The 18,270-nt window shown below is 44.4% G+C and overlaps 1 protein-coding gene across 2 annotated transcripts in view; it reads right to left on the bottom strand.

The window, feature by feature from the left end:
- CPNE3 (copine 3) overlaps positions 1-18,270 on the bottom strand; it is a 104,204-nt gene that overhangs the window by 59,457 nt on the left and 26,477 nt on the right. For both annotated transcript variants that reach the window (XM_073631914.1, XM_073631913.1), the window contains exon 2: positions 1,791-1,930. In XM_073631914.1, coding sequence (XP_073488015.1) covers positions 1,791-1,922 — 132 coding nt within the window. In that variant the 5' untranslated portion in view covers positions 1,923-1,930. The remainder of the gene's footprint in view (positions 1-1,790; positions 1,931-18,270) is intronic.

Genomic DNA, 18,270 nt, shown 5'->3' with positions numbered 1-18,270 from the left:
AATAAGGCTATAAGGCAATAAGTTCCATATGTTTGATTTTACATACAGCAAAAATAACAGCAAGGCAGCAGTTTTATCAGTCACATAAAGGAAAGTTTCTTTATGGAAACCAAATCTGAATTGTGTCTAATAGCATATACAAATGTTTATTTTCTGCACTGTACCATTGCCAATATAATACAGTCTTCCTCAATCAGGGTTCTGTGGAGCACAATGGGTTCCTCCAGAGGTTGCCAGGGGTTCACTGAAAAGTGAGTGATTTGTGTCTCTCTGACCAATGATCTTTTAAGCTGTCCATAAGAGGGCTATCTTCCAAATGGATCCCTTCTCTCATTGATTCTCCAAATGACCACCAAGATAAGGGGAGCCTCTTCCCAACAATGCAAGAGCGTTTTCTTCTTCACGGACTACCATTGTTAGAGAGCATTTTACTAAACACATTTGTAGTGGGACACTTTTGCAGTGACAATCATGGGCATTTCTCTACCAACCACCAACGTGAGGCAACACTATCATTTTCACTGTCTGCATTTCTTTTCTGGCCATTATTATTATTTGTTTCATTTCATTCTTTTTACGAAAAATACTGTGTCATATAGAGCAGCCCCAGCTGTTAAATACACTCACACTAGCGTACCATGACCTTTAGATATAGTAATTAATAGTTGGGTTCGCTGAGATCTGAAAATTATTTTAAGGGTTCCTCCAAATTTCAATGGTTGAGAAAGGCTTGTATAATGTATGATAACAACTGTTGAGGTTACTAGACTAAAGTATCTTTACTCTATACTTTCCTGTGTCTAGCTGCATGTTTTTTCAATTCTTTTTGGCCTAGAGGTGCGCTGAGTAACATCGTGATTATCTAATTCACAAGCTTGTGTAGTGTCAACTGTGAAGGACCTAGGCCTGAAGTATTCAGTCATTTCATACATTTTTTTCCGGACACCCCTATGTTGTTTCCATAGATGAAAAGTAGGCAGGGTGGGAAATATCTAGTTTTGAACTTTGGTGCAATAAACAGTAGTCTGGTGATAGCTGTAAAAAAAAAAAGTTGTTTTCTTATTCTAAAACTGTGGTTCCCAATCTCACTTCCTCAAGTACTCCCAACAAGCTATGTTTTTGAAATTTCCCTTAAAGTGGAACTTTAATTAAAGATTAAAAAAAGCAAACAGGCAGGTTTTTAATGCAGAAACAAGAAAGAAAAGCTTAGTGTACAATTTCAGCATCTGTCAAAATGAATGAACTACCATGTATGCGCTGAAGTGACAACATCTCAGCCTGGCCAATCAAAATAGGCAAAAATCAGAACCAGAAAGAAGACATGATAAAGAGGTCAGAGGCCAGTGAAGGAGCTCCACCTAAGCACTGAAGTAGACGTTACTATAGTTCTGCTTTAAACAAAAAAAAGTCATAAATACCAAGCCATTGGTATGAATTTAAAGCATCGTTAATGGAAATCTTGAAAACATGATCTGTTAGGGTTTCATGAGGACTAAGGTTGGGAACCACTGATCTAGAACTTTCACTTTGTTAAGTGAATGGTCTCTAGTCCTTTAGTACAATGGACTATGTTCGCTCTGCACTGATGTCTGGGGAGCAATCTGTAGGCATGGGACGAAGCACAGCCCAATTTAGTGCATGTTTATACAATCTCTCATACTATACAACCTCAGGCACATTACAGAACTTTTCACACTTATTAGCAAACATTTCAGTGTGTATGCAGTTTGTGCATTTGACCGAACAATTTATTGAATCAAACGATAAATTATAGCAATAAAGTTACATACCTCAAACCATTGCTGGCCACTGGTGTTCATTAGGAGAACGCACAAAGGATCAGATTTGGAACTAATATCCTTATCTAGAAGGTTGTCGCAGGAAATGCTTAGCTCCACTTTGGTCACACATTGCGCCGCCATTTGAAGCTCTAACAAAATAAAAAAAAAAAAAAGAGGATTTTACATTCAGAAGAATTATTCAGCACAGAAAAATTAGTTTTTTTTTTTATGGTTCCGATTCAGGCTGGGTTCACACCTATGTGAATTGGATGCGGAAATCCGCATGACAGGAGATTGTGACCAGCTAACACATCTCCGGGGTGGCTGCCAGGCAGACGGCACAGGGGTCACTAGTAAAAAGGCTTGATTTAAATCAACTCAATTTAAATCATAATTTCTAAAGAGCAACTGTCATCTCTGTCCTGCAGCAGATCCTCCTCTGACCCGCTGTTGACTCACCGACAGTCCCATTCACTCCCATTCTTTTTAATGGAACGGCTGGTGATGCGGCAATGACACAACAAGGTGAGGGACATGGCAGCAGCAGGTGAGTGGATGCCCGCTAACAGTCGCTGCCATGGTTGGATCTGAAATGACAGGTGCTCTTTAAATGTAAGGACTTATTCGTGCTGGTAGTTAGAATCTTTAATATTTGCAAACAAAATTAAGGTTTCCTATTTAGAATAATAAGCTGTCAGGTTAGTAAAACAGTGATATCAGAACCAATTCAATCATACAGTTTGTAGTGTACATAGATTTGCAAAACAATGGGATAAAGGAATATTCCTGAACTTTTATCTCATGGTTACCGTGAAATTGCGAGAATGCATTATTGCAGTGCATGTTATCTAAGCTTGCAGAGTTTGGATTCATTGAATGAGTTTATCAAAAATGTAAATATAGCAGAATATACAGTCTCACGCTACATACCTAAGCTCCATTTCATGCTGAATAAACTAAATTATTATTGTATCTTAAATAGAAAACTATCTTCAGATAGATTTTTACTGCAAAAGCATTTTATTAAAATAAATTTGATAAAAATCCCCCCCCCCCCCAAAAAAAAATCGATTTAAATAAAAAAAATCCAAATTAAATTTCAAAAAAATCCTTTTTTTAAAAAAAAACATTGATTTATATCCACCCTGTTTCTTAGGTATATGTATGCCTTTCTGGGTGGGAGGAGAATAAGTAAAATGAGACAAATGCACTGAACAGACGCACAGAGATGAGAGCAGTGGCAATAGCTACAACAGTACAGAATTCCTCATCACAGGCCCTTACAGGTTTCATCAGGTGTAGTTTTTGCTACTTTTAGATAAAATAAAACTGAAAGTAAAATATGAGTGATATGCATGAAAAAACATACATTTTATTTAGGATGTTCACTCAATATGAATTTTGAGTTAGGAAAGCAGGCCAGCTAAAAAACAAATATTACCTTCCTCCATCCACTCCCCTTCTACTCTCTAAGCCAGCCATCCTCAACCAGGGCTCCTCCAAAGGTTGCTAAGGGTTCCTTGAACTTTGGCTCCATCCATTTGATGGGGATTGCCAATTTACATGGTCAATGCCACATGGCAGAGCCAGCAGCATGACACTAACAATGTTTTTAGTCTGTAAGTGTTGCATATTGACCACAACTTTAAGAGGGACATCCTTCACACATCACCAATGTAAGGAGCATTCTTCCCCTGACCCATATTAAACTGGTTCTAAAGGCTCAATGTTTTTTTACCTTCTTTTCATGAAGGTATTAAACCTTCTTTGTGCTGCAGCCCCTCCTAATACTTAGCTGAGCCCCATTGCGATCCAGCAATGTGCACAAGATCCTCAGCTTTCCAGGGACTCTCCATCCTCATTAGCTGAGACAGCAGCGGGAGCCATTGGCTCTTGCTGCTGTCAATCACAGTCCATAAGCCAATGAGGAAAAGGGGAATGGGGCCAAGCTGGGGCTGTGTATGTGGGAATGGACAAGCTGAGCAGCAGCTTGGGTGCCCCATTGCAAGCTCCTTGCTACTGGGGCATTCGGCAGGAGGGAGGAGCCAGGAGTGGTGGCAGCGGACCAGAGAAGAGGAGGATTGGGGCTGCTCTGTGGAAAACCGCTGCACAGAGAAGGTAAGTATGACATGTTTGTTATTTTAAAATAAATAAATAAAATTGCCTTTAAGAGAGTATGTTTTTTTTTTATTCATACTTACCTATGTTGATGTAGCATACGACCGATGCTGCATCTGTCCCCCGCCGTCTCTGCACTGAGAACTGAGCCATTGAACATCGCCGATGGCTTGGTTTTCACAGATCCCCGAAAGGAGAGCTGCTGTGAGTCAGCGTCTCTCCTCTGCTTATCCACGCTCACTGGAGCGCTAAGCTGCAGAGAGGCGGGGAGCGGCCGGCTCAGCGGGGAGCTGAGATTGCCATCAATTAAGACAGCTGGCGGATCCAGGCTTGGGAAGTCGGGATGACGCGCTGCCTCGACTGATGGCAGTGACGTCAGCGGAGAGCGGGTTTTAAACCGCTCTGTGCTGAAAATGGGTCACAGGAGTGCACCCAATTGCACTCCTGTGACCCAGAGGAGAAGCCCATCCTAAAAAGCTCAGGCTGGACTTCTCCTTTAATATCTCTTTAAATTAAATTAGCAGGGGTTCCCTGAGGCCTGAAAACTATTTCAAGGGTTCCTCTGGGAAAAAAAAGGATGAGAAAGACTCTTCTTTGCTGCAAGATCTACTTCCTATATTACTACTGAAGAAGGTTATACTCACCTAGGTCTCCTGTCCAGGTCACTGCCAATGATGTGGGGGACCGATAATCCAGCTCTTTAGATGTACCCAAGAACACCGATCCCCTACAGTTCCTTCCAGTGATGTCACTCCTCTTCTGGATTCTTAGAGGATCTAGCAACTGGACCAGTGGTTCTCAACCACCTAGTGCCGTGACCCCTTGATATAATTTCCCAAGATGTGGGGACCCCTAACAGTAAAATTATTTTCGTAGCGTGGGTCAGCACCCAAGGCAAGACAAGTAATCTGCGCCCCTAACCCATGGACATTTAGCGCTCCCTCAGTTCCTTCCACTTGTACAGTATTAAAATCCCTTATGGTACATTTTAGGATGTACCACTCTTTCTCTTTGTTCACCTTTCTTTCCCGTTTATCTCTCTCTATCCTAATTTCTTGTTTTTTTCCCCCCATCCCTCTCTCTAGCTATCTTTCTTGTCCTTTCTCTCCCTTTTTCTTTGTTCCTCCCCCTCTTTTACTCTTCCTTCCATGTATTTTCTATTTTATTCCTTCTCTTACTCCTAGGTGGGGGGATGGGATTAGGGGCAGTGCTGGTGGGGAGTTTGGATCAGTGGCAGTGCTGGTGGGAGTTCTGATCAGCCAACTTAGGTGCTCTTGATCAAGGTCACCTGTTGATCTGAGAACTGTAATGGGGACTTTTAATGGCAACTATAATCACAAGTAGTGTTACTCACTGCGTCTCCGGCTTCACTGTGTCTCCAGGTCTGTTGTGTCTCGCAGCAGTGACACCTACGTCGAAATCAGGAGATAGGGTGTCCTCCAGCCTTCCCACTTCACAATCCTCACCAGTCAGCTGACCTCTAGTCTCTGCCCCCCACCTATGCCGTGAACTGAAAGGACGGCTGCGAAGAGGCTGAGTGGGTGGCAGTGGGCTCTAGGAACAGCCCAGCTGGGCTTCCACAGGCTCCAGGGACAGCCCTGCTGGGCAGCCGGGAAAAGGCTGGGAGAGTGGTGTGGGCTTCAGGAACAGCCCAGGATTCGGTGAGCCCTGGAAAATCATCATTTGACCCCCAGGTTGAGAACCACTGCACTAGACAGTTAGAATGGAGTGACAGACCCATGGAGTGTCATTGCATGCTCAGAATGTCTGGACAAGATGTGGGCGTGGGAGCACAGCGACAAAGAAGAAGATTGGGCTGGAAGGAGGACAACGCTGGATGCCACGGACTATTAAGTATATATATTTTATTTACACATAGCAACAGTTATCAGGGAATAAAAAAAAAATAGCTAGATAGGGGTGAAGTTACTCTATATGTTAACATTAAAAATTCAAATTAAAAACAAAAAGAAGTGACACACTGTGCTCGCTCTTCTCCTCTTCTGAGTCTTTCAAAAGAAGAACTAATGCAGCCACCACATCTAAGCATTGGTAAGCTGCAATCTATTACAATTCTGATTTTGATAATACTGCTTTAAGGTACAACCTAGAATTCACAGTGGACAGCAGACATGATATCTATTTACACTAAACAAGGGAGGGTAGAGATGAGCTGGGTTCTGGGCACGTCTTCAATTCAAATATAGACGATAATTCTGTCTTTTAACAATTGAACACAATCCTCACCCCAACCTCTGTTTCCATATCCGTATTCACATAACCTTTAGCAGAGAGGGGTTTAGTAATTAAAGGAAGGAATGTGCTTTCCCTGAAAATAATTTACTAGAGGAACGATTATCTTGAGGAGATATGAGATGAGATCAAAATGTGTTTTAGTAGAAGGTTAATTTTTAATAAAAAGCATTACACTTATAGCCTCTGGTCCTGCTCTATTCAGGTTACTAAAAATGCACAAACTTCATGTCATTTTGACTCACTTGCCTATTTAGGCCCATGGTATGACCAGGTCAGAATATGTTCAGCACTGCTACAGAACCAACAACAGTGCTCATGTTAATGTACTGTGCAGTATATCCACTTCCAGTTGGGGCCATTTCTGGCACTTTTTGTTTACATGTAACAATCAGTCATTTTTGCTAGAAAATTACTTAGAACCCCCAAACACCTTGTGTATTTTTAACGCAATTTTTTGGGAAATAAATACCGTATATACTCGAGTATAAGCTGAGTTTTTCAGCACATTTTTTTGTGCTGAAATTGCCCCCCTCGGCTTATACTCGAGTCAAGCACTTTTCTGCAGCAAAAATGTCATTTTCCGAACTGACTTTGGTGCCCCTTGGTGCTCGGAACTCTTAAATTTGGTGTGCAAATCCAGTGGAACTAGTACCACAACATATCCAAAGCTGGGGTTCCTAGCACCAAGTGGCCCCGAGATACAGGGCAGCAAAATCGGTTCAGAAAATGTCATTCTCTGCTGCAGAAAAGTGCTTGACATTTTCTGAACCGAATTTGGGGCACCATATTTCGGGGCCACTTGGGGCTAGGAACCCCAGCTTTGGATATGTTGTAGTGCGACTTCCACTGGGTTTGCACACCAAATTTGGGGTGCCTAGCACTAACTGGCCCCGAGATACTGGGCCCCAAATTCGGTCAACTGTGTCCATCTGCAGCAATGTCATTTCGGGACCCTTTGGGTCCAGAGACCCCAAATTTTGGCTGCAGCTAGGGGACATCTAGGAACCATAAACTACTGAGTTTGAAGTTCGGGGGACCTATGGCTGCAAATGGGCACAGTGAGGCTGCAAATGGGCATTGTTGACCCTCTTTTCCACTTACAGTAGCTGCGCATTTCTCACCCTAGGCTTATACTCGAGTCAATACGTTTTCACAGTTTTTTGTGGTAAAATTAGGTGCCTCGGCTTATATTCGGGTCGACTTATACTTGAGTATATACGGTACACTTTTCTGAATTGAGTGCAAAAAACAGTACATAACCCAATTTTTTGGTAGATGGTAAAAGATGATGTTACGCAGCGCAAACAGATACCAAACATGTCACGCTTTAAAATTGTGCGTGCCTGTGCAACGTCAACAAACGTTGTAAATTGTACTATCCATAGGCGAGGCTTTAAAAGCCTTTACAAGTTACCACTTTGGATTTACAGAGGAGGTCTATTACCCATGATTTGATGTTCGCAGTGATACCTCACATGTGTGAGACCATCGCTGTTTGCATGCGTGCGGGAACCAACCCGCGAGTTCACCTTTGTGCATGAACATGGCGGGACGGGGCACTTTTTAAAAAATGATTCATTTATTTTTTTCCCATTTTACACTGTTGCTTTACATTTTTTTAAATCACTTTTATTGCGGTCACAAGGAATGTAAATATCCTTGTGACAGTAATAGGTTTGTGACAGGTACTCTTTATGGAGAGATCTGGGGTCTATAAGAACCCTAATCCCTCCTCTGCCCTTAAAAGCATTTAAACTGGCAAGATTGGTGTTTTCAAATGCTTTTTTTTTTTTTTTTTTTTTTTAAATGGCGCAGTTGAAATCTGGGTAAACCGGAAGGGATATCAAGTCCCAGCTTTGTTTGGCTTTCCGACCAGCTGGCGGACGTGCCAGCTGGTCGCTCGGGTCTTCCAGTGGGGCAGGAGAGCCCGAGCAAGCCACAGAAGGCGGGGGACACCCCCTCCAGGTACTTGTAAAAGCAGTCCTGTAGCTAGTTACCCGCTAGAATTACTTTTAAAAGAAAGCTGACCACCAGCTCTAAAAAAAAAAAAAAAAAAACAATACTGGGGTGATGTCTGCAGCGGCAGGCATCATCCCAGTTTAACCACCTAAAATCCAGAAGTGGATATGGAAGAATAAACTAGGAAGAAAGGGGGAGTAAACACAGAAACCTCTGGGAGAAAAACTACAGGATTCCAATTTGTCCAACTGCAACTTCCCCCAAAATATCTTGACTCGCATGTCTATGGGCACCTTAAAGAGGAATTTCACACTTCAAAAAAAAATTAAATAAAAGTCAGCAGCTACAAATACTGTAGCTGCTTACGTTCAAAAATGAAGTAGTTACCAGTGCCTGGAGTCCCAGTCTACCTGCAGCCAGTTCTACTCACTGTTGCGGGTCCCTGGAACCGCCATCTTGGATTTGTGAGCCGGCTGTGACTTCCTGATGAATCTCAGCCAGCTGCCTACTCTACATACACAAGATCGCAGGGCACAGGGAGACTGGTCCTACAGGCTACTGAGATGTAATTCTCACCTAGGTGAGAACTGAGGAAACGGGACAGGTACCTGAACAAATTGGTAGGGGCAGGGATGGGGAGGGAGATAAGCAGCACTTTCACTTTTGAATGAAGGTCTACGTTAAAGTATTCGTAAACCCAGTCACTGAAACTTCATATAAGCCTTAGAGGTTGTAAACCTCCATTTTCAAGTTGTACCTATAGTAGGGTTGTCCCGATACCGATACTAGTATCGGTATCGGCACCGATACCGAGCATTTGCCCAAGTACTTGTACTCGGGCAAATGCTCCCGATGCCTCCCCCGATACCTGAACTGTCAGCTGTGATCGGCGCGTGGGGGAGTTACAAGATTCTCCCCCAGCGGCTTTCAGCAGCTTTAGTGACAGACAGCGGTGATCGCTCACAGCTGACTGTCACTGCATCCTCCTCCGTGCCCCCTCCGTTCCTCTGTCCCTCTCAGCTGTCCCCCCCGTTCTGCTCTTATCTGTCCCTCTCAGCTGTCCCCTCCGTTCTGCTCTTATCTGTCCCCTTCGTTCTCCCCCTCAGTTCCTCCGTCCTCCCCCTCCTCCTTCCTTTGTGTATGGATAGAGTCAGCTGACTCTGTCCATTCACATAACTGAAACATTGTAATCTCCTGTGATTAGGATGTGTCAGTTTATGAATGGAGAGAAGCTGCGGTCTTCTCTCCATTCATTGTCAGTGCAGCTGACGCTGCAGAGAAAGGGACTGGGGATTCTCTATCCTCTGTCTCTTTCTCTGTCTCAAGGGGGAGATATCAGAGGTCTGTTAAGACCCCTGATATCTCACCAAAGCCCCCCAACAGGGCTGATTAAAAAAAAAAAAAAAAACAATAAAGAATAAAAGAAATATTATTGTAAAAAATAAAAATTGTAAAAAAAAAAAAATAACACACACATACAACGTTCCCCCCCCCCCCCCCCCCCCCCCAAAAAAAAGCAAGCACTGTTAAAAAAAAAAAAAAAAAAAAATGAAAAGAAAAAACACTGTCACGTGACATTAAAAAAAAAGTATCGGTAATCGGTATCGGCGAGTACTTGAAAAAAAGTATCGGTACTTGTACTCGGTCCTAAAAAAGTGGTATCGGGACAACCCTAACCTATAGGTAAGCCCAGGGCTTGTTTTCAGGGGGAACGCGGGGGAATGCAGTTCCGGCACCTCCAGCAATGAATGTAAGTAATAGCAAGGAGTGCTGGGATGTGCTAGAGGGTCTATTGATGCTGGCTGCTGGGGAACCTGTTTTTGTATGGGGGTTTATTGTTGCTGGGTAGGTTTATTGTTGCCAATGGGGGGTGTTATGTTGCTGGGGGGGTCAATTGTTGCTGGGAGGGATCTACTGTTGAGGGAGAGGTCTATTGTTGCTGGCTCTTGGAGGGTCTATTGATGCCGGCTGCTGGAGGTCTATTGTTGCTGGGGTGGTATTTTGTTGCAAGGGGTCCATTGTTGCTGGGGGTGGAGTCTATTGTTGTGTGAGCGATCTATTGTTGCTAGGGTGAAGTCTATCTGGGGTGGAGTTTATTGTTGCTTACTGCACTCTATTTTACTGTTTTTCTTGTTATCATTAACAAATTCCATGCAAATCAATTAGTAGCACAAGATGATACTTGGTTCTGTATTCTCTAAAAGCGTTGGTTCTGGGAGGTGGGTAGTTGGTGGAACCAAGGGACAATGCTCAGAGGTGGGTAGGGAGCAGAAACGAAGGGTAACTCAGAAGGGGGGTGTTCCTGCACCTATTCTCTGAGAAAAAAAAGCCCTGGGTAAGCATATATCAAGGTTTACCTAGAGGTACCTTAAATATCTCCTAAACATGCGCTGTTTAGGAGATATTATTATTATTATTATTATTATTATTATTCAGGATTTATATAGTGCCAACAGTTTACGCAGCGCTTTACAATATAAAAGGGAGACAATACAGTTATAATATAATACAATACAATACAATACAATAGGATTAAGAGGGCCCTGCTCAGAAGAGCTTACAATCTAATAGGGTGGGGCAGGTGGTACAAAAGGTTGTAACTGTGGGGAATGAGCTGGTGGAAGTGGTAGGAGATTAGTTGGAGACGTGATAGGCTTTCCTGAAGAGATGAGTTTTCAGGGATTGCCTGAAGGTAGCAAGAGTAGGGGCTAGCCGGATAGATGGAGGTAGCGAGTTCCAGAGGATGGGAGAGGCTCTGGAGAAATCCTGGAGACGAGCATGGGAGGAGGAGATGAGAGAGCTTGAAAGCAGGAGGTCTTGAGAAGAGCGGAGAGGACGATTTGGGTGATATTTGGAGACAAGATTAGTGATGTAGCTTGGGGCAGAGTTGTGAATGGCTTTGTATGTTGTGGTTAGAATTTTGAATTTAATTCGCTGGGTGATTGGGAGCCAGTGTAGGGATTGAAGTAGAGGGTTGGCAGACACTGAGCGGTTGGTAAGGTGGATAAGTCTGGCAGCAGCATTCATGATAGACTGAAGAGGGGATAGCCTATGGAGCGGTAGGCCAATGAGAAGGGAGTTGCAATAGTCAAGGCGAGAGATAACAAGGGAGTGAATGAGGAGCTTGGTGGTTTCATTTGTTAAAAAAGGGCGAATTTTAGAGATGTTACGGAGGTGAATTCTACAAACTTTTGACAATGATTGGATTTGAGGCTGAAATGACAAGTCGGAGTCTAGGATTACACCTAGTACCCTGGCGTGAGGGGAGGGACTGATGGTTGCATTGTTGATTTTGATGGAAAAGTCATGGAGGGGGGCACGGGCGGGGGGGAATATTAATAGCTCAGTTTTAGAGAGATTTAGTTTAAGGAAGTGGTGCGACATCCATGCTGATATGTCAGTTATTAAGTTAGTAATGCGAGAGGAGACTGAAGGAGTGAGGTGAGGAGTAGACAGATAGATTTGGGTGTCATCAGCATATAAGTGGTATTGGAAGCCGTGGGCAGTTATTAGGTGACCAAGGGAGGTGGTGTAGATAGAGAAGAGAAGGGGTCCAAGAACCGAGCCTTGGGGGACCCCCACAGAAAGGGGCAATGGAGAGGAGGAGACAGAGTTGTAGGTGACACTGAAGGAGCGCTGTGATAAATAGCCAGAGAACCAGGATAGAGCAGAATCTCGGAGGCCAAGGGAATGTAGTTTATTGAGAAGGAGCGGGTGGTCAACAGTATCAAAGGCCACAGAGAGGTCAAGTAGTAGGAGTATGGAGTACTGGCTGTTGGTTTTAGCAGTTAGTAAATTGTTAGTGAGTTTTAGTAAGGTAGTTTCCGTGGAGTGCTGCGAGCGAAAGCCAGACTGTAAGGGGTCAAGAAGGTTATTTTCATTGAGGTAGGAGCTAAGACGGTTGTAGACTAAGCGTTCTAGAAGTTTAGCGGTGAATGGGAGTAATGAGATGGGTCTTAAGTTGTTCAGGTCGGTAGGGTCCAGTGAGGGCTTTTTAAGAATGGGAGTGATCTGTGCATGTTTTAGAGGGGAGGGGAAAATGCCACTAGAAAGGGAGAGGTTGAAGATGTGGGTGAGGGAGCATAGGATAGAAGAAGAGGGTGACCGTAGTAGTTGTGAGGGAACAGGATCCAAGGGACAATTGGTTAGCTGGGCATTCGAGAAAATTTTTGTAACCTCTTCCGTAGTAGCCAATTCAAAAGAGGAGAGGGTTGAATGTGCTGCTGGGCAAGGTATGATGGGTGGGGAAGATGTACGCACAGTGGAGATGTCCTCACGAATTGCATTGATCTTGTCTTTGAAGTGATTGGCAATCTCTTGGGCAGTGAGTGAGTTAGTGGGTAGAGGGGGTGGTGGACGAAGCAGAGAGTTAAAGGTTGAGAAGAGCCGACGGGGACTGGATGACAAGGAATTAATAAGAGAGACAAAGTAGGCTTGTTTGGCAGCATGGAGGCATGAATTGTATTTTAGAAGGGCAGATTTATATAGGGTGAAATCTTGCAGGCATTTGGTTTTACGCCACAGTCGTTCAAGAGCACGGCAATGTCTCTTGAGATTTCTAGTGTTGTCAGTTTGCCAGGGTTGTAACGGTCGGGGCCTAATTCTGCGTGTGGTTAGGGGAGCAAGTGCATCTAGTGATGATGAGAGTGAACTGTTGTAGACAGAAGTGGCCAGGTCAGGACAGGACAGGGGAGAGATTATGTCATATAGGTTGTCAGTAGCAGAATAGAGAAGAGAAGGGTTAAAGTGGCGAAGGTTTCTACAAGTAATTGTTTGCTGCTTGGAGGGATGGGTGGTTGGAGACAAGGATACAGTGAAAGTAATGAGGTTGTGATCAGATAGAGGAAAGGGGGTGTTGGTGAGGTTGCCAGGGTTGCAGAGATGGGAGAATACAAGGTCAAGGGTATTACCATTGGAGTGAGTGGAAGTATGTGTCCATTGGTTTAGGTCAAAAGATGAGGTTAAGTTGAGAAGTTTAGCTGTAGTTGGGCTGTTGACATTGACAGGAATGTTAAAGTCACCAAGAATAATGGTGGGTATTTCAGAGGAGAGAAAGTAGGGTAGCCAGGCAGCAAAGTCATCAATGAAGCGCGATACCGGTCCTGGAGGCCTATAAATTGCTGCAATCCTCAGAGAAATGGGAGAAAACAGACGAATAGAGTGCATCTCGAAAGAAGAGAGGGATAGAGAGGGAGGGACAGTAAGGACTTGGAAGGTGCTTTGTGGGGACAGAAGGAAGCCAACTCCACCTCCTTTCTGTCTGTTGGGTCTGGAGGAGTGAGTCCAATGGAGACCACCATGGGAGAGGGCAGCAGGAGAAGCTGAGTCAAAATTTTGCAGCCAGGTTTCTGTTATGGCCAGTATGTTCAAGCCATGAGAGATGAAGAGGTCATGTACAGATGTTAGCTTGTTACAGATGGAGCGGGCGTTCCACAGGGCACATGAGATTGGTGGGGTGCTTTGAGGAAGTAGGGGGATAGAAATTAAACTGAGTGGATTGCGGTGGTTGCCAGAGGGGAGGGGTATTGGATATGTGGCTTGCATTTGGAAAATGGCGGACCAGGATTAGGAGAAATATCACCTGAGACTAGGAGAAGGAGGAGGGTGAGGAAGGCAAGGTGGGAGTGGGATGTGCATGAGCGCACGTGTCTAGTGGCCCTGGAGTTTATGTCAGCATGTGGGTGCAGCAAATGCAGGAGATGATGGGTGCCATAGTAGGGAGAGGGTAGGAGTGAGGGTGATATGTGCATGCTGCAGGGAAGAGAGGAGGGGTAGAGTAAAGATAATTTGAGGATAGAAGACACCAATGTGAGAAGGAAGAGAATAAGGAGCACGTTAGTGGCTAGAGAGTGGGAAACTAACCTAATATAAAATAAATTTCAAAGTTGGTTTGCTTGTCGTCTTGCAGAGTGGAGCAGAGTTCCTGTTGTTCATGCAGCTTTAGTTATCCTGCTTTCGTTAAACTGCGTCGGTGAAACTGCGCATCACTCGTGACAGAGCCACTCAGGAAAGAGCCATGATGTCTGCGCCACCCCATAAGCTGCCATAAATTTATAGACAGCCTAAGCTGGGATGCATTTCTCAGTTGGTCATTATTGGGTCTGATGTGAGACACCTGAATATGGGGAGGAGATGGCCAGGGCCAGGCCAGACACAGGCTAGGGTCGTAAAGCTAATTACCTCTCTTGATCACTCAAGCCACATGGAGATGAGAATCAATCACCAGTAATATTGCTATTGCAGTGTGTTTGTTATAGAGCTAGCAGTAAATATGGAAGTTTAAAGATATGGCAGCAGGAGACAATTACCAAAAATATTAATAGCAGACTCAGCAAAGCCAGTTCAGTGGAGATATTTACTTTGTACTGCACTGATGTCATTGGCACTCCGCCCTCCGTGCCGCCTCTTCACCAGCGAGTGCTGAATGGCGGCTCCCGCGCTTATGCACGGGAGTGAAGTCACGCGATTCCGGCCAGTCACAGTCTGCAGCCTCGGAAGGATAAGGGGCGAAGATGTATGCAGCCTCCAGCGGTGACAGCGCGGGCTTTGTTTGCAGGTGTCACATAATGTGCTAGTATGCGATGTATAGTAGCACATTACGCTTTTACTTTGCAGGGAACAAAAAAGGAAGTAAAACCCATCAGGATTTATTCTTCTTTAAAATGACACTAAACTCTGGTTAAAAAAAACAACAAACATTCAAGTATGTATTCTTGGGGCTCATTTAAATGCATGTTGGTTATGAAAAACTAAGCACTGCTTATTAATGCGCCTAAAGCATTTATGACACATTTTCGATGCGTTTTTGTAGTGCTTTTGGAGGGTTGAAAAAGCATCAAGAATGCTTAACGCCAATGAAAAGTGTTGTTTTTCTAGGGGGAAGGGCTTAAATGGCAATGGGGGTTGCGGTTAGGTTGTGGTGTGATAGTGGGCATTCATGTGAATTCTCTGCAAGATGGATTGGATTTGTATACTTTGATCTCTGACACTTGGCTTGGTCCAGCTCAAGAAGATAATGGAAAGATTGTCAGGGTCACTTGCCGGGATTGAAACTTGCTGCCACCAACACTTTGCTGGTACAAAAAGCTTTGCTGGTGACAATAACGCACAAAACCTCTGCTCCTACTGGCCGCACACAGAAGCAAAATGGTGTTACCACACAGCTTCTCTGTACAGCCAGGAATAAGGATGAGCTCAGGCATGTTCGCAACTCCACGTGCCAACGCCCGCCGGGAAGCGGACACTCCGCAGCGCTAATGACAGGCAGTGAGACATTTCCCGATCTGCGGCTGCACAGATTGGGAATTGTCTCACCACCTGTGATTAGCGCTGCGGAGTGTAAGCTTCCGGGCAGGAGCGGGCACGTGGAGTTGCGAACAAGCCTGAGCTCATCCTTAACCAGGAAGTGGCATGATCTGCTCTGTCCTAGTTCTCTATTTAAAGCGGGGGTCCACCTATCTATCGTTTTTTTTTTTGGAGTTCATTCACAAACTTTTCTTCTCATGATTATCTACTCACATGTTCTGTGAAATAAGTACGCCTGTGTCCGAATTCGTTGTAAAGAATAACTTATAAAATTCACTGAAGGCGGTTTCCATCTTCATTGTGGTCATTTGAAGCCCACAAGCATGTATTTCCTGGATGCTGTGAATGCTGTGCTCCCAGCATTCACCGAGATGTTGTGATGACGCTGTTGCACAATGCATGCTGGGAAGCCTGAGACTAACTCCCAGGGGACTGTGGGAGAGGCTAGAAACACGCCTACTCCCATGGGAGGAAAACCAGGAAGTGCTAAGAAGAAAACAAAAGGTAATTACGGCGATTTAATTTTTTTTACACAGCATGTCAGCATCTAGGCAAGGAAGAGAATGCAGAGATAATGTTCAAAATTTGGGTGGAACCCCGCTTTAACAGTGCATTCTGGGATACAAGAACCTCCACTGTCTCTCCCCCAGCTCGCGGCTAATACATTATAAATGCTTCACTAACACATCATACATGCTGTAGGTGCAGTTAAGATGTGGTTTTGACGCAATACCATTGAAATGAATAGAGGCAGCTGACAAGCTGCATAATTCTTAACACAACACAAAGCTACTGCAGCTTTGTGTACTGCATTCTGTGGTGGCCATTGCAATATCCATGGTAGGCGATGAAAAAAAACTCTGCATAAATGCCGCTTAAACACAGGGTAGTGATGCCCGTGTGAACAAGCCCTTAAAGTGACACTTTTTTTTAATAAAATAAAATAAAATGTCTGAATATAACTAGAATGCATCTTCTAGCTCTCTTTCTAGGTTTCATCTCTCAAATCCACTTCACGCGGTGTGGAGTTGCATGCCGGTAGCCTGTGTTTTAGTCAATGGAGACTCAGCGACTGTACAGACAAATCCACACATCCGAGTTTGACAGATACGCAGGGACAGGTGAATGGACATGAACACAGACAGTGTGTATCCGGGACTGTGCACCTGTCGCCGCAGTCCTGATAAAGTGGGATGTGTGGCTGTAGATGCATATACAAACAGCTCTTCCTGATGCTAAATTTGAATAAGCCATGTGCATTGCCTCCCTGAATTGAATACACATGTAAAAAGCCTGCAATATACTTAAAAAAATGACACTTGCAAAAATATTCAAAATAGCTCAAATAAAAACTCCTGAAAATCACTCTGCTCAGGTGTGAATGCAGTCACCTGACTATCTGAACCCCTCTGGTTCTGGCTCACTAACTATTCTTATACTACTGGATCTTAGTTCTGCCTTTGATACTGTAGACCACAATCTTTTACACTTTCGCCTTGAAACCATATTTGGAATCACAGAAGTGTCTCTGAAATCGATTAACCACTTGCCAACTGCCGCACGCCGATTTACGTCGGCACAATGGCAACGGTGGGCAAATGGGTGTACCTGTATGTCCCCTTTAAGATCCTGGGCTAGCAGGCGCGCGCGCCCGCCACGTACAGCGTGACCGTGGGACCGGCGATCGTGTCACGGAGCCTCAGAACGGGGAAGTGCCTATGCAAACAAGACATTTCCCTGTTCTGGCTTGTGTCCATGACAGAGATCACTGCTCCCTGTCATCGAGAGCAGTGAGTGATCTCTGTCATGTCAGTGGTAGCCCATCCCCCCTCCCACAGTTAGAATCACTCCCTAGGACACACTTAACCCCTTCACTGCCAGTGTCATTTACACAGTAATTAATGCACTTTTATAGCACTGATCGCTATATAAATGACAATGGTCCCAAAATAGTGTCAAAGTGCGTAGCCTTCTCTCAACCTTCCTGCAAGCCCTCCTCCCTGGACGATCCCTCCCCTGGATACCGAACCCGGAAGCGGACGGACGACCTGTGACGTCACGCATGCTCCACACCGGCCCCTAGTCTCTTCCTGATGGCCACAGAAGGAGCTCCTGGCTGGTAATCCACCTTTTGCAGCCCAGCATCCCTGCAGCGTCACCACCACAGGATCAGAGGGAACACCAAGGACCACATGCCTATACAGATGAGCCTTTTATATGTTTTTATCCTGTAAGTGTGTTTTTACCTGGTGTCATTAAACATCATTTGTTAATACTACACTCAGGTGGCGCTTCCTTCTCTACCCCTCTCTCATCCATCACAGAGCCAGCTCTCTGAGGACAGAAGCCGCCTAGCCTACTTTAACCATTACATTACCGGTTACCACTTAACCCTTGAATTTCCAGCCTGTCCCCTATGGACTAAGTTGCTCAGCCCTTTATATCTCCTGTTATATATGGACTTGTGTGTTTGCGCTTACAGTTACCAATACTCTGTATGTAGAAAAGTACGTATCAGCCTGAACTGAGGAAAAAAAATATTTTTGGGGCTATTTATTATAGCAAAAAGTTAAAAATATTGCGTTATTTTCAAAATCTTCACTCTTTTGTTGTTTATAGCACAAATAATAAAAACCGCAGAGGTGATCAAATACCACCAAAAGAAAGCTCTATTTGTGTTTGGGTGCAACGTCCAACGACCGCGCATTTGTCAGTTAAAGCGACGCAGTGCCGAATCGCAAAACGTGCTCTGGTCAGGAGGGGGGTAAAATCTTCATGGGCTGAAGCGGTTAAGTCATAGCTCACTGATCGCTGTCACTTTGTTTCTCTTGGTGGATTCCAGTCTTAAGTT

Source organism: Aquarana catesbeiana, linkage group LG05 (assembly GCF_042186555.1).
Source record: "Aquarana catesbeiana isolate 2022-GZ linkage group LG05, ASM4218655v1, whole genome shotgun sequence".
Taxonomy (NCBI): Eukaryota; Metazoa; Chordata; class Amphibia; order Anura; family Ranidae; genus Aquarana; species Aquarana catesbeiana.
This window is presented reverse-complemented; position numbering and strand designations above follow the sequence as displayed.